The sequence below is a fragment of the Lissotriton vulgaris genome, chromosome 7 (assembly GCF_964263255.1).
Source record: "Lissotriton vulgaris chromosome 7, aLisVul1.2, whole genome shotgun sequence".
Lineage (NCBI taxonomy): Eukaryota > Metazoa > Chordata > Amphibia > Caudata > Salamandridae > Lissotriton > Lissotriton vulgaris.
In genome coordinates, this window is record NC_141695.1 from 540,352,552 (window position 1) to 540,371,137 (window position 18,586).

General features: G+C 40.9%; 1 protein-coding gene across 1 annotated transcript in view; it reads right to left on the bottom strand.

Annotated features, from left to right (window-relative positions):
- Positions 1-4,884: 4,884 nt before the first annotated feature.
- TVP23C (trans-golgi network vesicle protein 23 homolog C) overlaps positions 4,885-18,586 on the bottom strand; it is a 110,281-nt gene continuing 96,579 nt past the window's right edge. The window contains exons 6-7 of the mRNA XM_086930614.1: positions 13,473-13,601; positions 4,885-10,841 (exon numbers count right to left, since the gene is read on the bottom strand). Coding sequence (XP_086786740.1) covers positions 10,809-10,841; positions 13,473-13,601 — 162 coding nt within the window. The 3' untranslated portion in view covers positions 4,885-10,808. The remainder of the gene's footprint in view (positions 10,842-13,472; positions 13,602-18,586) is intronic.

Sequence of the window (18,586 nt, forward strand, 5' to 3'; positions counted from 1 at the left end):
CAGAATATGGTAGTGTGCAAACTTCCAGATTTGGGATCCTATTAATGGGCTGAATGAGACTATTCCGCAGAACGATAACATAGTCTCTACCAGAAAAGACGTTACCGAAGGTAAGTAACTTGCTCCACTAAGACTTCTAACTGTATATTCCTCACCTTGTGTACAGATTCTAAATAAGTACCTCCATGGTGGAGGGTCTGTGGATTAGCTCAGACAAGGAAATCCTACAGAACAGATTGGGTGCAGTGTCCATCCCACCGGATCTGTCTATTAAGGCAGTATTGCTTCACGAACCTGTGGAGGGATGCACACATAGCTGCCGGACAAATTTCCAGAACTGGCACACTGTGCTCTAGTGGAGTAAAAGCAGCCTACGCTCTAGTGAAAATAAACATGCAATTCTTCTGGGGGTTGCTCTTTAGCTACCCCATAGCAGATCATATGCATAATACAATCCGTTGGGAGAGAGTTCTCTTTTGCACAGCCTTACCCTTTTTCACGCCAGAGCTACAGACATAAGGTTGTTCCTCCTGTTGGTAATTTTTGGTTCGGAGAATGTAATAACTCAGGAACCCTCTTGCGGTCCAGAGAGTGGAGTTGTTCTTCATCCTTGGAGGGATGGGGTGCTGCATAGGTTAGCAAGATGATGAATTGCCCTATGTAGATGGCAGTTAATATCTATGGCAGGAATGCCACTTTCTTGCTTATTTGGGGGAAAATAAGGTGTATGACTGTACCACAGACACTGCCTGTAGTTCTCCAACTTGCCTCACAGATGTTATGGCAATGAGAAATGCCATCAGAACATCAGGGAACTTAGCATTTAAGGGTTTGATTTTATGGAAGAACAGCAAACTTCTCACAGTCTCCTGGTATACAGACTTGTGGATGGGCGCCTACTTGGCAAGATAACAGCAACCACTTCGGACAAAGGTCAAAAGCAATCAATTGTCACTGCTCAATCTTCCTGCATGGAAGTGGAGGTGCAGGACCGGACCTTGCTTCCGAGACAGGAGATTTTCCAAAGGGGCAGCCAGATCGGGGTACATGTACTTAAGCCCAGAAAAACCAGTCCCACAGACTCATTGTCCAGTCCTGAGCAGCTACGATGCCTTGGGCCTCATCTTATTTGATCTTTTTCAGCACCCTGGGTTGGTGAGGTAGGGGCAGAAAGGCATTCAGGAGTCCAGTCCCCATAACAAACAAAGCATCTGTGAGAGAGAACTGCCTTGGGAACTTCAACGAGCAAACGCATTGACATTGTGTGTTCTCTGCAGTGGCAAAGAGATTGAGCTAAGTTTCTCCACAGTGTTGGAAGATGTCCTGAGCCACCCAAAATTGTAGCTGCCATTCAGTATGCACTTTGCAACGTCGGCTGAATTCGGCCACCCTGGCGTTTAAAGATTTTGCCAGGTGCTGGGTGATCAGGGATATGCCCTAAACATTCAGCCACTCTCAGAGATGTAGAGCCTCCTGGCACACGACCCAAGACTCCATGAGATCCTGTCTGTTGCAATATCACATGGTGGTCAAATTGTCTGTGACTCTGTACCCATTCCACCTTGATGATTGGGAAGAATACCTTCAGTATAAAACTAATCACTCACAGCTCCAAATAGTTGATGTGGAGGTGAGATTCTGCTAGATAGCAGTCTTTTGATCTCCATCTCTCCTGGGTGACCTTCTAAACCAAGCAACAAAGCATCCACCATGACTGTTAACTCTGGGTGAGCTAGGGAGAGGGGTCTGCTGGTTCAATGCAAGTAGAGCAGCCACCACTGCACATCGTTCAGCTTCCTTTGACACTTGGATAGACTGACAGGTCCCCTTGGTACTAAGCCCACTGTGACTTTAAATGCCACTGCAGAGACTTCATGTGCCAACTGGTGATCCATAAACAGCATGCAAGAGGCCAAGAGATCCGGAAAAATAAGAGTTGCTCTCACTGAGACTCAGGGAAAGGATTGAAACATCAGCCCAACTTCTCTGGACTCTTTGAGGCAAACGAAAGGCTCAGAAGAGCGCTGTGTTCAGGATGGCTCTAATAAAGGGGAACCAATGTCAGCAAGTTGTCTGGAGGTGGTTTGCGACTGCTTGAGGTGAGATTACTTTCAGTAGTCGTCCAGGGACAGGAGAGGTGGTATTCCTAACCTCCAAAGATGGGCTGCAACCAAAACCATCTCCTTTGTGAATTACCCAGGTGCACTGGTAAGGCCAAAGGTGGGCACAGTGAAGTGAAAGTGGACCTTCAGGACTCACAGGTAGCATTTGTGGGACTGCAAGACAGGGATGTGGAAATAGGCAAATCCAATGCCAACACCAGTCTAATGGATCTAGGGCAGACTTCACTTGGGCCAGGGTGAGCATTTTGAACTTATCCTTCTGGAGGAACAGTTAGAGGATGGGGCGAAAGCCTCAGTATTTTTTCAGCACCAGGAAATAACAAGAATAAAAATAAGTCCTAACCTCTAATGCAGGCAACTTCTCTATTGGTCCCTTGCGCAAGAGAGTTTGAACAACGCCACAGAGTATGGACAAGTGAACCTCTGATAGGGGCTGCAGCATGAAAGGCATATCTGGTGGATGAGACAGGAAGGGTAAGGAGTAACCATGTTCCACGATCTGAAGCACCTCCAAGGGTGGTCCAAAGTGTATTTGCAGGAGGGAGGGCTATGAGTTGGGTATGATTTTGCCCCAAGGGGATTGGATGTGGCCTAATGGATTCCAGGCCTTTACACCAAAAGGACTGGGAGCCTTTATCTGTTGAGGCGCATATTGATGATGCCTTTGCTGATATCCTGAGCAAAAGTTCGAAAGAGGCATGGTTGCTGTGGGTTCTGTCAAACAGGTGGAACTATGCCCAGAGAGGGATCAATGGCGTTGCTCTCTTGAAATCTTTCCAGGTACAAATCCTCCTTTGCTTTGTACAGCCTGGAGCCGAAGGGAATGTCCATTGGAGACTATTGGACGTCTGATGAAAAGCCCATGGAGTGAATCCAGGTGTGGTGCCGCTGCCCCATACTGATCCCATCCGCCCTTCCCCAAGTTAGACATATCAAAGCCTGAACGGATGGAGCATTGTGCAGCGTCCTGGCCAAGCATTTTGTAGCGTTCTGGCCAATTTGTGATCAGTCATTGCAAGGTTTGCTAGATGTCATCTGGGACAGCTGGAAAGATGTCCACCACTGTGTCCCATAAAGCGAACAAATATCTCCCCAGAAGACCGGACGTGTTCGAGGACCAGAGGGCAAGGCTGGTAGAGGAGAATACATGTTTAACAAACAATTCTATTCGCTTAGATTCCTTTTCAAGCAAAGTGGTAAGAAAAGCATCAGGGAACTTGTAGATGCCTGTACGACTAAGTTCTCTAGCATGGGGTGCATAAATATGAAGTTGGAATCCACAGGAATGAGTCTATGCCGCCCTTCCGGTTGATTACAGCAGTGGAGGAGAAGGGACAGGGGGGGGAGGCGGGAAATAGCTTAGATTCCCATCAGCACATCAGTAAGTGCCCCTTTGAAGGGCATCAGAGGTTTCTGGTTGGTGTGCCCAGGATTAAGGACCTCTGTGAGGACATTCGTCTTTACTTCTGTTGTATGGAGTGAAAGGTCTAAAACCTCCGCTGTCCTCCTAGTTACAGTCTCAGCGGAACCATCAGTTGCCATGGCTGGATGTGGAGAGGAAAGACCAAGGTCTGAGGAGGTGGCCACACGGCATTTTGCAGGTCGTCAAAAGAATGCCATTGTCACCACGGTCCAAATTAAGTGTTGTCAAATACATCCACCTCATCATCATGGAGAGGAGTGAAAATGGTGGTGTAAAAATAGATTTCAGTGTCCAATAACACTATTGGCTTCACCTCCGACGTTAGCTTTGAGCTGGCGGTTGCCGTTGCACTGGGGGCAGTTGGAGAATGCACCAGAGTCCGAGGCCTTTGTTCAAAGGAAGGTTCAACCGCGAACAGAGACCAAGTGGTGCAGTTGGTGTGAGGGAGGATCTGCTGCCGGCAATCCGACTAGAGTCCACCTAATATCCTTGAGGCCCGAAGGCACACCCGAGGGATATGGCAAGGCACCGAAAACGGTGTTGAAGGCCTATTTCAGTTCTCAAAGCTGTAATGGCATCGCCAATGGCACAGGAAGGTCTTGGAGCATCAGGATCAATGTCAGCATCAGCTCAGACTCTGCGTCCTAAAGGTGCCAGGGGTATCACGCGACTCAGAACGGTGGGAGTGGTGGGACAAGGGAGACCCATGCTTTTTTTACCTACTGGCAAACTTCGATGACTACCAGCCACAGGAGCAACCTCATGGAGGGAAAACGCCTCTATACCCTCAATAGGGACCAATTTTTCTACTTCTTATATAGAGTTCAGTAACAGCGAGTTTCGCTTTGTGCTCTCAGATGGCCTTGCAATTCATTTTCTTGCTACAGTCACACAATGCAGAGTCGTGTTTGGATCCAAGACACCACAGACAGATGTACTGTACTGGATGTTGGTTATCAACATCTGCCAATGACAACCTCAACATGGCTTAAATACTGTAGTATTGGGGAATGATATGTCTGCACACTAGAAATTTGAGGAAGAAAATTCTGTCAGGGTTTCAGGTTTTGAGAAGCTCTGAATCAACATTAAAAGGCGCAGAAAGAATGGAATGGACGTCAGCACACGGAGGTGGCGCATATATGGAGGCCCTGACATCACATCCAGGGTGAACAGATCTGCGCAACGCCATCTGACGACCCACAGGGAAACTGCTATAAAAGGTTTACAGACCTTGTCTGACACCAGGGATCACAAGGAGAGGAATCTGTAGTTAGAAGTTTCTATCAGAAATATAACATTCACAATGTGCTTAATTAACAAACTGAACATATGAAATAGCATGGATATGGCACTTTTTAATAGAAAGAATAAATAATATCCCTCATTTACAAAAAAACAATTAAATATTTATTTACATTGAAGGATCAAAAAATCTGAAAAATATACAGCATTGTTTACGCTAAACTGCACTCTGATTCCCGATAAAATCCTTTGACAAACCAAGCAATTCACTAGAACTCTGCAATCAATTGAGCAGATTATTTATAATAAGTATACTCATTTTCAAACTATTATTGTGCTTGACAGTTTGTCCATAATGTGTCCAAAATCCAGCATAATCAATATATTCAAAAATTGGTCTGATTAGTTCAAATCACTGTGTAAGTCTAGGTCACATTTTTAAATACAAAATACATACAATGTAACACCCAAAACCACCACTAAAACGTGTTCCTTCTTTCTGAGGAAAACATTTCCTTGTATTTTACACCTTTCTAAAAGCATTCATTTACATTTGCTTTATGCACATGAACTCACCCACACTACTGAAATTGAACAGTTTTAGACTAACATATTGCGAGAAAACCTTTAAATGAAAAGGTGTTGAGGGTACTCATCTGCCTTATGCTTTTTACCGGTGCATAATGTGGTGCAAGTATTGGTTCTGAGGACCACAACACACAATACATTTAGGTATCACAATCTTGAAAAACAGAAAATGACAAGTCACTGTGGAGCTCCATGACTAGACACAGGTATTTCACTTCATGGTCAGTGACTCATTCATGAATTAAAATATCCTGAATTTGCAGTCAGTCTGGGAGTGCACTATACATTATATGTGCATTCAGACTGGTGATATAGCATTGTCTGAATAGAGTTTCACTTCTTGAGATGTTACAGTGGGACGTTTGAGCAGTTTTACTTGGCACTTGCGGACAGGTGAAGTTCAAATTAAAGACAGCCAAAAACACTTTATCAGACAAATATACAATACAGTATTATCAGCTCTTGTGCAGAATAGGCGACTCACAAGTTATTGCAGGAGAATCTGCAAGCCAAACATAGTTTTACAATATATTTTTGCATTTATTATTGCACGAATAGCCCTGTGAACTAGGATTTCAACCATTTGGAATTCCTGTTTTTTTCTTTATACGCAATATACAAAACAAATAACAGATAATGTGCATTGTAGAATAATGACGCAATTACAAACCTTCTGGTTATATTTGTAAACCACTAAGTTTTGGTATTTCTTTTTTAATCATATTTTTTAACGCCTTCATGGCATTTCCGGACCATTGTCTATGTACTGCATGTCGGCCACTGGTCCATGAAGGCCAGCTTTTTAAGAAATTCAACTGTAACAAATGTACATACAATCTAAATAGGAATCATTTACCTAGTCGATGATTGTAATGAAATTATGGCATGGACTCAGCTCATATGGAACAAGAATGGACATTCCTGCTGTATACAGGAGAAGAAAAACGCACAACTGAAGGACTTAACATTATCTTCCTTGGCATTTTGGGGTGGGGAAGACTTGCTGGCATGGAAACAAATAATGGGCTGGCCAATCTAAGGTGTAGGAAATGTGGTAGTGCCTTGAACAAGGCATTTAGGCAGGAAGAAATTAAGGACTTCAGCAAATAAGAAAAAATAGCACAAGGGGAAATTTGAATAGATGGATGAAATAAAAGGGGAAGGGAAAATTTATGCAACACATTGGTGGTGAAGGGGTTAGAAAATATAAAAAAGGGCAGAAGATATATTGGACATAGTGTGTAGGGATAAAAATCCAATACAGACAATGAAGAGGAAACTAGATATGAAAGGGGAGGGGGGGGGCACAACAGGGGCATGCAGAGGAGTTAGAAAAAATATGAAGGGGAACACATTTTCACCAAAACTATAAAAAAAACACACTTCGTACACAGTATTTATGTGTGGCGGGCTTCCAAGTAAGAATCGAGACTGGCAAACATTTGGTATGAAAGTCTTGTGTGAGAAAACTATGCAAGTACATAGGCAAAGCAGGAAAATCCACGAGCTCCTAAGCCAATAACCTGGAAAAATGAAAGAAAGTGCTCACATAATAAAACCTAATTTGCATCGTCCTAGGAATATGGTGAACACTCCAACGTTGATTATAGACTATAAGAGAGAGGAGGAATAGCTTGGGAAGGTATACAGACTTTACCCTGCACTCTTTTCACAGCAGGACTTTCTCCAGAAGTTATTATTCAGGTACGTTCCAAGAAGGCCTTTTTTAGTACTAAACACACAGGCAAGTTTTTTTTAATGACACAATTATTATGTAATTTAAAAAAGGGTGAGGGCATTTAAGGTTTATGGACTGGGTAAGGGTTCAGGGTAGTAGGGGTATGGGGTAGTAAGGGATCAGTAGGGTTCAGGGATGAGTAAGGGTAGGGAGTAGTATTGGGTCAATTAAAAAGTGTAGCAGGGAGAAAAAATATATATTACAAAAATATGCATTTATTTTTTAATAAAAAAAGGAGTCTCCCTTTAAATTAAATATATTTTTTCAATCGATGGAGACTGGCCGGGGCGGCAGACTCCAAATATAAGTATGTATTATTTTAAAGGGAAAATTTGGGAACGTTTCTCACACACATAGATATTGGTCAATACCACGCAATTGCCTGGTAAAACCTATGTGGTATTACAAGGTGTTGAAAATGTCAGCGCACTGTAATGCTTGTGAGGTAAAGGCATGTGTGTTATGGACTGATATTTGCGTGGGATTACACTGAAAAATAATGAGGGATAACCCAGGGACCTGACCTGGTGTGCACATTGCCTTGTGCCAATGAGCAAATTCAACATAAGCCATGACTAATTTAATGCAGATTTACAAAGAAACCTTGAGAACAACATCAATTCAGTGACAGAGAACAATTCCTATTTATGCCTTCAGACCAGTCATTAAAGGTAAAAATATAGCTGGATTTTGGTGTCCCATTCCATCACCATTGCATACTTAAAATATACTATTCCAAGTTATAATATATATCACTGTACCGATAGCTTTGTAGATCATATCAGCTGTAAAAAACATTACTTTTTACCCCATTAATAGGACGCACAGACTGTGACTTTCTGAAGCAAGTGCTACCAGTCACTATATGTGGAAATCTAGCTTCAAGACCATGGTAAGCATAAACCTCCAGTTGTTTAGTAAACATCCTCTCCAGCTTCATGTAGATCCCCCAGTAGTCTGATGTGAACAAAAGTAAGGAAGATTCAGCAGCAGATGCTGTGCTAACGAACACAGAATAAGTACTATTTTTGTCCAATCTGATAGCTCTTAAATTAAGCATTCTCTTGTAATAAAGTTGCGTTGTCTGATCCCAGGAAGAGTCCTTAGTTCAAAGGACTCCAGATCTCGATGCATGAGCGGATCGGATCTCCTTAATGATATTATTCCTGTGAAATGTCGATGGTGGGGAGCCAGAGTTAGCAAGTGAGACTCATTTTGCCACACCGGTCTCCTGATCTGGTTTATGAGGTAGAGCTGATGTAATGGCCTTGTAAATGACAAGGGACACCTTTCACAAAGTAAAGTATGTAATCAGCTCTAGTATCTTCGGTGGCAATACTTTGTCAAGAGCGGACATCTTGAATACATCTTTAAATTGTAAAAGAAAAAGTTAGCGAAGGTGAAGAGATTTATATTTTTATGGGTTGCTTCTAGAGAAGTCAGTACCACTACTACTCAGTTGCTAAGATGAATAATTTATGCATTTCTAATATTTAAGGTTGCAAGTTTGAGAATCAATAAAATCTGGGTGTTACAAGAAAGAATATTGTTGAAAATCAGTAATTATTCACACAAAAAAAACACAAACGCAATTTTTCTTCTCAACGTGAAGAACAGCAAAGCACTTTAGCAGTACATAAAAACATTAGTTATACCAGTATTTCTACATTTGGTAATTTTCTACGACTTTTAGTTGAATAAGCCTAGTCCTGAAGAAGGTTACAAAACAAATTAAACTATCATCGACATCACCCAATAAGAGAGAGATTTTTAAAGTTTTAACATTTCCGTTTTATCTACTTTTTTCAAAAATTAGTTGTGCTTTTTGCTTTATTTCACTCATAAACCACAGTATCCTTTCTTTAATATATTTAGTAACCTGATACTCTGGAGTTATAAGGAGTTCCTTATTATATATTAAATACATCTCTATATTGATCATTTGAAAGTTTACCTATTAGCTCTTTATTTTATAGACCGTTCATAAGTACAGCAAATTGTAAAACAAACGCAAGTTAGCATCTTTTCTGATAGCTGCCAACCTGATCAAAAGTGGCAACTTTTCAGGCTCTAGTCTCCTTTATTATTACCTAGTTTGGATGCAGAAGAGAGAAAAGCAACTTGGGAGTGCAAGAATAATTCTGTAGCTTAGAAACTATTCTCACAACAAATGTGCAAGAACATATAAATATTAAGCATGGGAAAAGTGAAAACATAGGTAGTGATTCTAGAGAAAACAGCAGCATACTGAATCCCTTGAAACGACTGAGCCACAAACTAAAACGAACACACATAGTATTAGGATGAGAAAATATGACTTTTTGGAACTCTGATGACAATATTATAGGTGTTCAAATCGGAGCAAATCTTTTAATTGTTTTTGTTCACAGTAAGTTACATTTCTGTGAGCAATTTACAAACGACTGTAACTCTTTCAAGGGGCAAAGAAAAGTGAAGACCAGTATTTATAGGATGAAAATTTAAATTCACACAATGACAATTTAGCAACGGCAGGCCTTGCAACTACATAATCAGAACATTCGGAATTGGATACCAAAGCTGGGGAAATGTTGCCACAACGCACAAGAGGAGCACACCAAGGCCACTGACCAGTTACATTTCTTAGTATGAAACAAATGTGATCGGGGCACACTTGCATTATGGACATGCCTATCCTGGATTCTGTATAGCTATAGCAATACCATCCCTGGACTGTACTGTTTCCTACCCGATCATCCAACCACAATGTTGTTCATGTGTCGAATCCGATGTTTGTAGTAGGAGTCCTTCCTTTTCTCCTTCAGTCCACCACAAAGATCTTTAACGGAGATAACTGGCTTTCAGTTAACAACAACAGTGAACATTTTTGCATGAGGAATCGTGCATGTTAAAAACTCAAAGGCATAGCACAATACAAATATAAACATTGTGGAAAAAAGCCTCCTTACAGCATATGGTAGAAAATGTTGCAGAACCCATACTTACATTGTCACTACCCTTGTTCTTTCTTTTAGCACATGCTCACTTAGCTATTTGAAAACATACCGATTAGCTGTGATAAACTATTGAAACTATTTGATCATCAAAATATTAGGAAGTGAATATACAAAGTCTGAAATGAAAAAAACAAGGGTTGTCACAACCATGTATAGAAGAGTTATTATTGGGGAGATACTGGGAGATTGTTTGCGGTTTCTATCATCATTCATTTATAATGAATGGAATGAAAGGATCCCAAAATTAAATTTGCTTCATAAACAAAGGTTTAACCTCTTCCATGCGTCGGACGGCCCCCGGCCGACTGACGTGACGGTGTACGTCAGTCGGCCAGGGGCCGTCCGAATTGCACATGCGTAGAATTCGCCCGCACAGCGGGGAAATGTGCGCCGCATGCAAGCGGTTAATGCTGTAAAGTTCAGCACCCAAAATTAAAGTCTCCAGACTTACTATGTTACCTAGACTTAATGTAACCCTCTACAAGAAACGAGGATTACGATCCTAATTCCAACTGCAGGGATGCATTTGACCTAATGCAGCATTGCACTACCAAACACATTGGAATTTTAGAGCATTTAGAAAAACACAGGAGCAAAGAACAAGTATTTGCTGTAATGCATAGATCGAGATTTGTTTCTATTATTCGTAGATACAAATTGAGTCCAACGCCCATTTGGGCCTCTTCATTGGTTCTTCATGATTCGGATTGATTTTCTTTTGCAAATGTCTGTAAAATAAAATCGGCATAACAAACTATTTAGATTAAAAGTAAACATCACCATACCATATAAGGCAGACAAACAGGTTTACATTTGCTGTGGTATGATAGTGAACAGTGTTTTTGAAACAAAAAGAACAGAATAAAGAATAAGAAAGCTACGTAAAGAGAAAGAAAAAATGAGAAAGAAACAGACAAACAAAAAAGAAAGAAAGAAAAAAGAAAGAAGGAAAGAAAGAAAGAAAAAAGAAAGAAGGAAAGAAAGAACTTTAGTAAAAGTTCAGAAGATGTGTATATGAATGCCTCTGGAGTAAATATTGGCAAAAACTCAGTTTCACAACAGGGTCAAGGGAAACTGGATTAGGAAGCTGCCTTACTTTGGTTCCAGAACTACCAGATGAATCTGTCCCATCACAACCAAGTTGGTTCCTTTTCCCCCTCAATAGGTATTTACTTTTGAGTGGGGTTTCACAGAGCTCACCTTTCCTTGCCCTGTTTTTTCGGTAACACATGCACACATAGTCACTGTTCCATAACATCTTTTACTTTCATATTATGTATTCATGTTGACTCACAGTTCTTCCCTCAGCCCTTCCCTCAGTCCGTACGCACCAACTCAGCATTCAAGAGGATAGTCTTGATACCATCAAAGTCACAATTCATAAAATCTAAGGACCAAGATGAAATCCTCCATGCTTTTCCGTTCGTATCTATCATCACATTAATTCATTACTGGGGACGTCCCTATAAGAATACTGAGATACTTTCTGACCTTGGACTCGAACTCCTACCCAAATCTAAGCAGCAACCAAAGCATCGTTTTATCATCTTTACCTGATGAGGGCTCCTAGTACTCCTTTCCCTGAAAGGTTTAGGCAAATTGTAAAGTATGGCCGGGGTCCTACTTTAACTCCCCTCCCTGTTACTCTAACTTCCTGAATTTAGGTCTTCCTCAAAGTTCCTTTGTCCAGGTCCACAGTATTTAAAATAATGGTGTCTCACCTGGTTTGTAAAATCAAGAGGCCAGTCCATTGGCTACAAGGATAACATTTAAAATCTTCTCTTTGGTGTCTCAATGCTGCCTCGCCTCCTCTTATCTGCTTGGGGTATTAGAGTTGTTTGGATTCCAGCCTTATTCACTGCTGCAAATTCAGTTTCAAATTAACGGTGATTTGGGAAATTCTTGCTGAACATCCCTTCCGTGCAGAGCTGCAGTGCTGGTTATTCAGCAGGGAATGTGCAGTATATAGAGAGTAGCAGTCAACTGTCTGCAGCAAAATTACTGAATACACAAAGTGGCACATAGACTGCCGGGGTTAGAAATGGCCTGTCTGTGCTCTCCTCATAACTTGTGAAACCAGTGTATTTTGCAAACGAATTCAAGGGTATGCGGTGCTCCCGAAAGAGAGAAAACAAATGTGCCATGCTGGTCAATGCCACACCAATTCCACATCACCATTTTGCACAAATGTATGCCAATATTCAGGCTTGCAGCATCAGCAATGCAGATGCAAAAAAAGTTAACAAATGTTGCCATGTTTGAGCTCTCTCAGTTGCATTAACACACAGTTGTACTTCCTTCAACAGTGAGAATTTGACAGACCCAGATCGCTGGGAATCAGGAAAGCTTATGGAGAAAAGTAACATCTGCCAACAGCACCACTCAGGGCGCATAAGAAAAAACCCACAAAGCATTAAGAAAAAAAACACACAGAATCGGTCTAGTATTTATCACTAAAGGAGGGATTATCAAATTTCCGGGTGCGTTATCAATTTTCTCAAAACAGGCTAACTTATAGATGCCTGCATTGCATAGTTAAATTAATTTACTGTTGTCATTGTCAGTCTTTTTTAAGGGTTTGGCGATTGCTTTGCTTAGTTTGTGCAAGACCCAGATATCCTTTAAAATGAGGATTGCTATTTATAATAGGAGAGTGAAATCCCGTTACAAAAGCTCATCTTCAACTTAATTATTACAGTTGAATTATAACTTCTCTAGTTATCTAAGAAGAAACTTACAAAGTTGCTGATATGTGAAAGTTATTACAGAGGAGTTGTGCTGTCATAATGCCTGCTCCCAAGATGAAAGGCAGGTCACAGAACATAATTAAAGTTTCAGTGTAAACAAAAAAAAACGAAAACAGGCTTTTTTTCTATACAGGTTTCTACACATTCTGAGCATGTTATTTATTAAATCTGGTTCACAAACATATTTTAATATTTTTTCTGTAAGAAATTGCTAGCTTCTTTTTGGCATGTTTAATTTCACAATGAACATTCTGCTATCATTCTTCATGTCTGCAACCACACTATCTCTGTTATATGAAACAGAAAGACAACAAGGATTTAAGCGGTTTGTGGGAACAGTGACTGTGCGACCACATTTCTAGAAATATACCCTCTAGCGTACGTTAAAAGGCTATTGCAAGTCACCTTGAAGAAATATATATATATATATATATATATATATATATATATATATATATTTCTTCAAGGTGACTTGCAATATATATATATATATATATATATATATATATATATATATATTATACACATATATACACACACATATATCTTTAAGCAAACCAGAGTTAAAACACAGCTGGAGCAACACTTGATGGGCACCAAAACAATGTTTACCTGGCGTAATAAATGACTTCCGAGGTAACCAGTAGCTAGACTGGTTAAATTCTTCCTGCTGCCAACTTTACACTTGACGTAGCCATACAAGTTTGCACCCTGCAGAACGACACCCATGATGACAACAGCCTGAGAGAGAAAGACGAAATAATAAGTACTAATTAATCAGTATTCAGATTGACATCATCATAATCACAAGCTTAAGTTTCATCTCCTTTCCTACTACTGTTCAATTGTTCTAGTGTGACCAACTCTAAGCCCAGAGAGATTGGGGCCACAAAAAAAAAAGTCTTTGTGCCCATCTTCCAAGATCGAATTCATCTCAATTAATCAGGTTAGCTTGGTCCATCTGCCCTGGCTTGTCCTTGGTATCTATTTTTCTTAGGGTATGTTTTTGCTTCTTTGATATTTTCTGTTCCCCCTTTGTTATCTTGGCCACAGATTTCATATCGCATTGTTGGTGCTGCATGATTTTCTAGCGTGTAACATGAACCGATCAAGTGTGCATTATTCTATAGATCACACTGCGCTTTGTTCAAAAGCTGGTAGAAATTAATGGCGCTTTGTGCGATAGTGTGATGGCACAAACCAGACTAGGCATCAGGTTGCATATGTGGGCAAACAACGATCATAAAAATGAAAACCTCATTCGTACCTCAATAGAGGACTAACGCTTTTGTGCGTTAATGTAGCGCCAACCAGTCCAGGAATTTGGCATGACTGAAGCCTGGGTGTATGAGAGCCAGTCCAAGGAAGTAAACTGCATGGTGCTTTGTACGTTAGTGAGACGGCGCGCACCAGACCAGACATTTTGCAGTGGCTTCTCAAAAGGCAGGTTGGGGCCCAGGTGAGTTGCTGCCAGATCGATTAGAGTTCAGCTGATGGAACCTGGATGTGTAAGAGCATGTCCGAGGGAGTAAAGTACCTGGTGCTTAATGCATTAATGTAGTGGCACCCTCCAGACAAGAAGATTTGTCAGTGCCTTCTCCAAGGCAGGTTTAGACCCCGCTGAGTTGCTGCCAGAACGATGTTGAAGATCTGCTGTTGCAGTACCTCAACTGACTGTGCAGTTTGGAGAAACAATTCATTTTAGGTGCAGTGCTCTGCCAGCATCTTAAGGGCTAACTTGTGAGTCCTTGTGGCTTGGCACAGTGGATGGGCTAGGGCCCCTCTTTGCAAGACTGCTGCGATATTCGATTTGAGCAGAATGAGGCCCTCTGTGGCCGATGGGCAATGTTAATTGCGCTAAAAGCGGTCCTCAACTGAAAAATCAAGTGGGAGGAGCGAGTCAGATCAGATGCTATGCTCTTCCAGCTTCTTGGAAGGGAGGTTGAGGAACCTCACAGCCTTGCACGATAGCTGCACGGGTCCCCTCTTAGTAAGGCTAGTAAAGCTGGACGGCATTACCTGACTTGCAAAGACCTTAGAGTCTTGCGTAAACGTTTCTGCCTGTAATTTAGCACTGTAACGTTTCTTTGGTGTATCCGCAGAGACAACACTGATCCAAAGTGGATTTAGTTCATGATGTGCTCCAGCTTGCTTGATCTCTATTTCAATATACAAGTATTATATCTCCGTGGTCTTTTGGAACACCATCATAGCCTGAATGAAACTGGACCTTTGCAGTCTCAGCATAAGAAATGGTCTGAACCACTAACTTTCTATTCTGACAGAGAGTAATGTATACTGGTGAGCAGTGTTTGAATACTGGAAATACATTTACACTTTATTCAGAAAGCACATCTGGACTTTTTTAATGCGTGTGCTTGTCAAAAATACACGAATCCACAGTTGTTTTCTTACAGATGGCTTGCATTTCTGTTTTATAAGACATCAGGAGCCTTTTATTTGATACATACCTTACTACGATTCATCAGGTGAGACCAAACTTCCAAACAAACCTTTTCTATATATAATAATTACTACTACTTCGAGATCACAAATCACTGCCCTCCTCAAGTCTAGGTTTTAGTTGGTGGTGAAAAGTTGCCATTCCTTTCATGGGGATTGTATCCGCTTAATAAACATTCCTCCTGACCTAAAGGCTTCTAAACACAATCTGTCACTATCAATACAATTAGGAAAATTGCAAATCTTAAATTCACTAATAATAGATGATGTGGAAACTAAAGCTGTTGGGGAAAATGCATGCTGGGGTTTCTCAAAAGATGCGATTTTAGTTCCAATCGGAGAATTATTCACTAGGTGGCAAGATTGATAAGGAGTATTAAAGAGAAGTCTGTCAGCAATATTTGTTTTAATCGATTTCTATAACTTTACACTTTTTTAGATTTCTAGTTGCACCTTTTTTTTTTAAAATCTGATAGAATATTATGGGATTAGTAAACAGTATTAGATTATTTGGTCCACTACATAGGATTTTCAGTGTCTTTCAGACACTCATATAACCAGTTGGCCATGAAAATTAGAAAATATATTGCTGTTCCCTTTAAGTGTGTGTTTAGTTGCTAAACCCGCAAAAGTATATACACACAAGTATTTTAAGAGTCGTTTTGAAACAACTGGCGCTACAACAGCTTTGCACACCAGCAGCTGCTATATACGGTTCAGTGAGGCTTTCATCAATTTAACAGCAAAACACACAAGATGATGGACGGAATGTTGCACAATGGCAAAACATTCACCCCCAGTCACAGATCAGGGTTTAATCCATCATTATTTTGCTCACCAAGCCAACCTAGTTCAGACATGGCCATATGCAAATCAGTCTTGACCTTGTCCATGTGCCTAATGGGAACAGTCCAGCCCGAACTGCCAAGCCAGGTCTTCTCTGGACCGGAATCAAGCATCCTAGGACTGGTCTCTGGCTATCAGCCGTCTTCAGCCAGGATAGCTTGATTCCAGTGGCATGGAGAGCACGGGACTCACGTCTGAGCATACACGTCCCACTCGGGGTGACAAATACAAAAACAACAACTGATGGAAGAAAATATGTAAAACAATAACAGTTCTGAGAAACCATTACATCTTTACTGTTTTATCAAAATGTCCAAGCTGAAGGACAATGACCAAGTAGGTACACGTATCATTAAAAGTGTGGGATAAAAATATCACTTGACTCGAAGCCTCTAATAACAGTCACATCTGGTATGTTATTCCCAACTTTGTGTATTTTTAAGAGGTTTTCTTCAACAAATTTTAAAACAGTTTGAATATTAATCATACAATATAATAAACCGTATTGCCGTTGCAAAACATGTTAGTGGATCACTGTGGATTCATTGACAATCTCCCATAATGATTACTTGAATTTAAACAGGCATAGCTTGTTGTTTAGTTGGTCTTATAAATAGGCTCGGATAAGGTGTTATAATCTTACTACTACAGCAGACAGGTTTTTCATGGAAAATCACTTTTGCAAGGCTTAAAAACAGTTACGTGCATTTTTAGACTTGCTTAGATACAATTGCAATTAGGTTTTCCAGGGTATTTTAATTCATTTCTTTAGTTTTCAATTCTGGACTATGATCCCAGAGTTTCTACTTTATTTTTGGGAATTACTTGCTTCAAACGGACAAATAGATAGCCGGAAGACGATCCAGTGCAGTCTCGCAATACGCACATCCTATATCAAACAAAACGTGTAGGCTGTAGCGGTGACATTAAGACACCAAACAAGACCCAGAGCCTAAAAGAAGTCAATATGTGTATATATATTGCACCAAATTTGGTATTTTCTACTTCATGTCATACCTATTATGCCAGTCTGCTTTCTAGAGTAATGTGTACAAAAGTAGATTGGATGATGTCATCAATGATGTCCGTGATGTCGAATTATGTGCGGTTTTTTTTTAGTTTGAACTTACGTTGGCATTGACATTTTCACCCAACTATAATGTCACTCTGACTTTGTTTTTTTCAGTGAAAAGAAAAAAAATATATGCATGTTTTTAAATCAAAACGGCCTACTTTTTATTTTCAGGTGCAATTGCTATTAATCTTGAAACTGATGTGCCCGTTTTTCAACATAATTTTCACAGACCCTTTTCCCCTCACCTGTCTCACATTCACAAGTCCTATTAAGTAGAAGCATTTCACTTTCTTCAAACTGCTGGAACTTCACTCTTTTCCCTGCTCCGTTTCCCTTCCAAGTAACATTTAACTCCCTTCTTTATCTTTTTTCTACCTGCCCTCTTCTTTATTTGCCTTAGAGGAGGTGCCAAGGACGAAAGTCCCAACCAATCACTCTCCTTCACCTATCTTTAAAAGTATTTCATTTTCTCTCCGTTTTCCACTTTTTTGGAGGATGAGGGGGAGGGTGTATTTCATACTTTATCCCTCATCTTGACATTTTACTCTACCCGCTCTTCACTTTGCCTTTGTTGTCTTAACTCTTGTTTCTGCTTCAAAATGAAATTATGTTACCAATCTAGGATTTACATCGAGTCCTAAGAGACAAGGCCCTTTTTTGCATGGCCACCCCATTTATTTCCTCAAATGTATTGCTGCTATTTAGACTTTACACATTGGGGTCCTGCTGTCCTGTGCCCAGTGTATGTGCTCGGGCCCCTAAAATATGGAAAATGGCTAAATCCTGATTGGCAGATATACCAATCCTGTAAAGCCATAGTATATGGTATAGAAACTACACCCCTGGCAAGGGACGTTAAACGTCACCCGTGGACTGCAGCACCTATTGTGACATCCATCAGTGTGACAGAGGAAACATGGCATCAGGCCTACCAGTGTTGTGTACTGTGAGATTGTTTGCAGTAGGGCAAACAGGAAGTGCTGAAAAAGTGGATAGGGTTCACCCTGGGAACTTCAACCCCATTGGTTAGGGAGGAGCCAGTAGACACCCCACCCACTACCGAGTGCCAACCATAAATGTAGCACCCAAAGGCGCACTTCTCAAAACATTTTCGGGCCCAGTGGAACAACAGAAGGGCTGCACCTGCTGTTTGAGAGCTGTGAGGAGACCTGAAGGGCTGGACTATTGCCACTTGTACCCAGGACAAAGAAATGGTCTTCAAGGGTCAGCTGGTTGATAACCTGTTTGGCTACAGGGACACAAGCTGCAGGAGGAATTTTCCCTGGACTGGACCCTGCTGGAGACCTCTTCTGGAGCAACACTTAACCTCTATGAGCTGGCC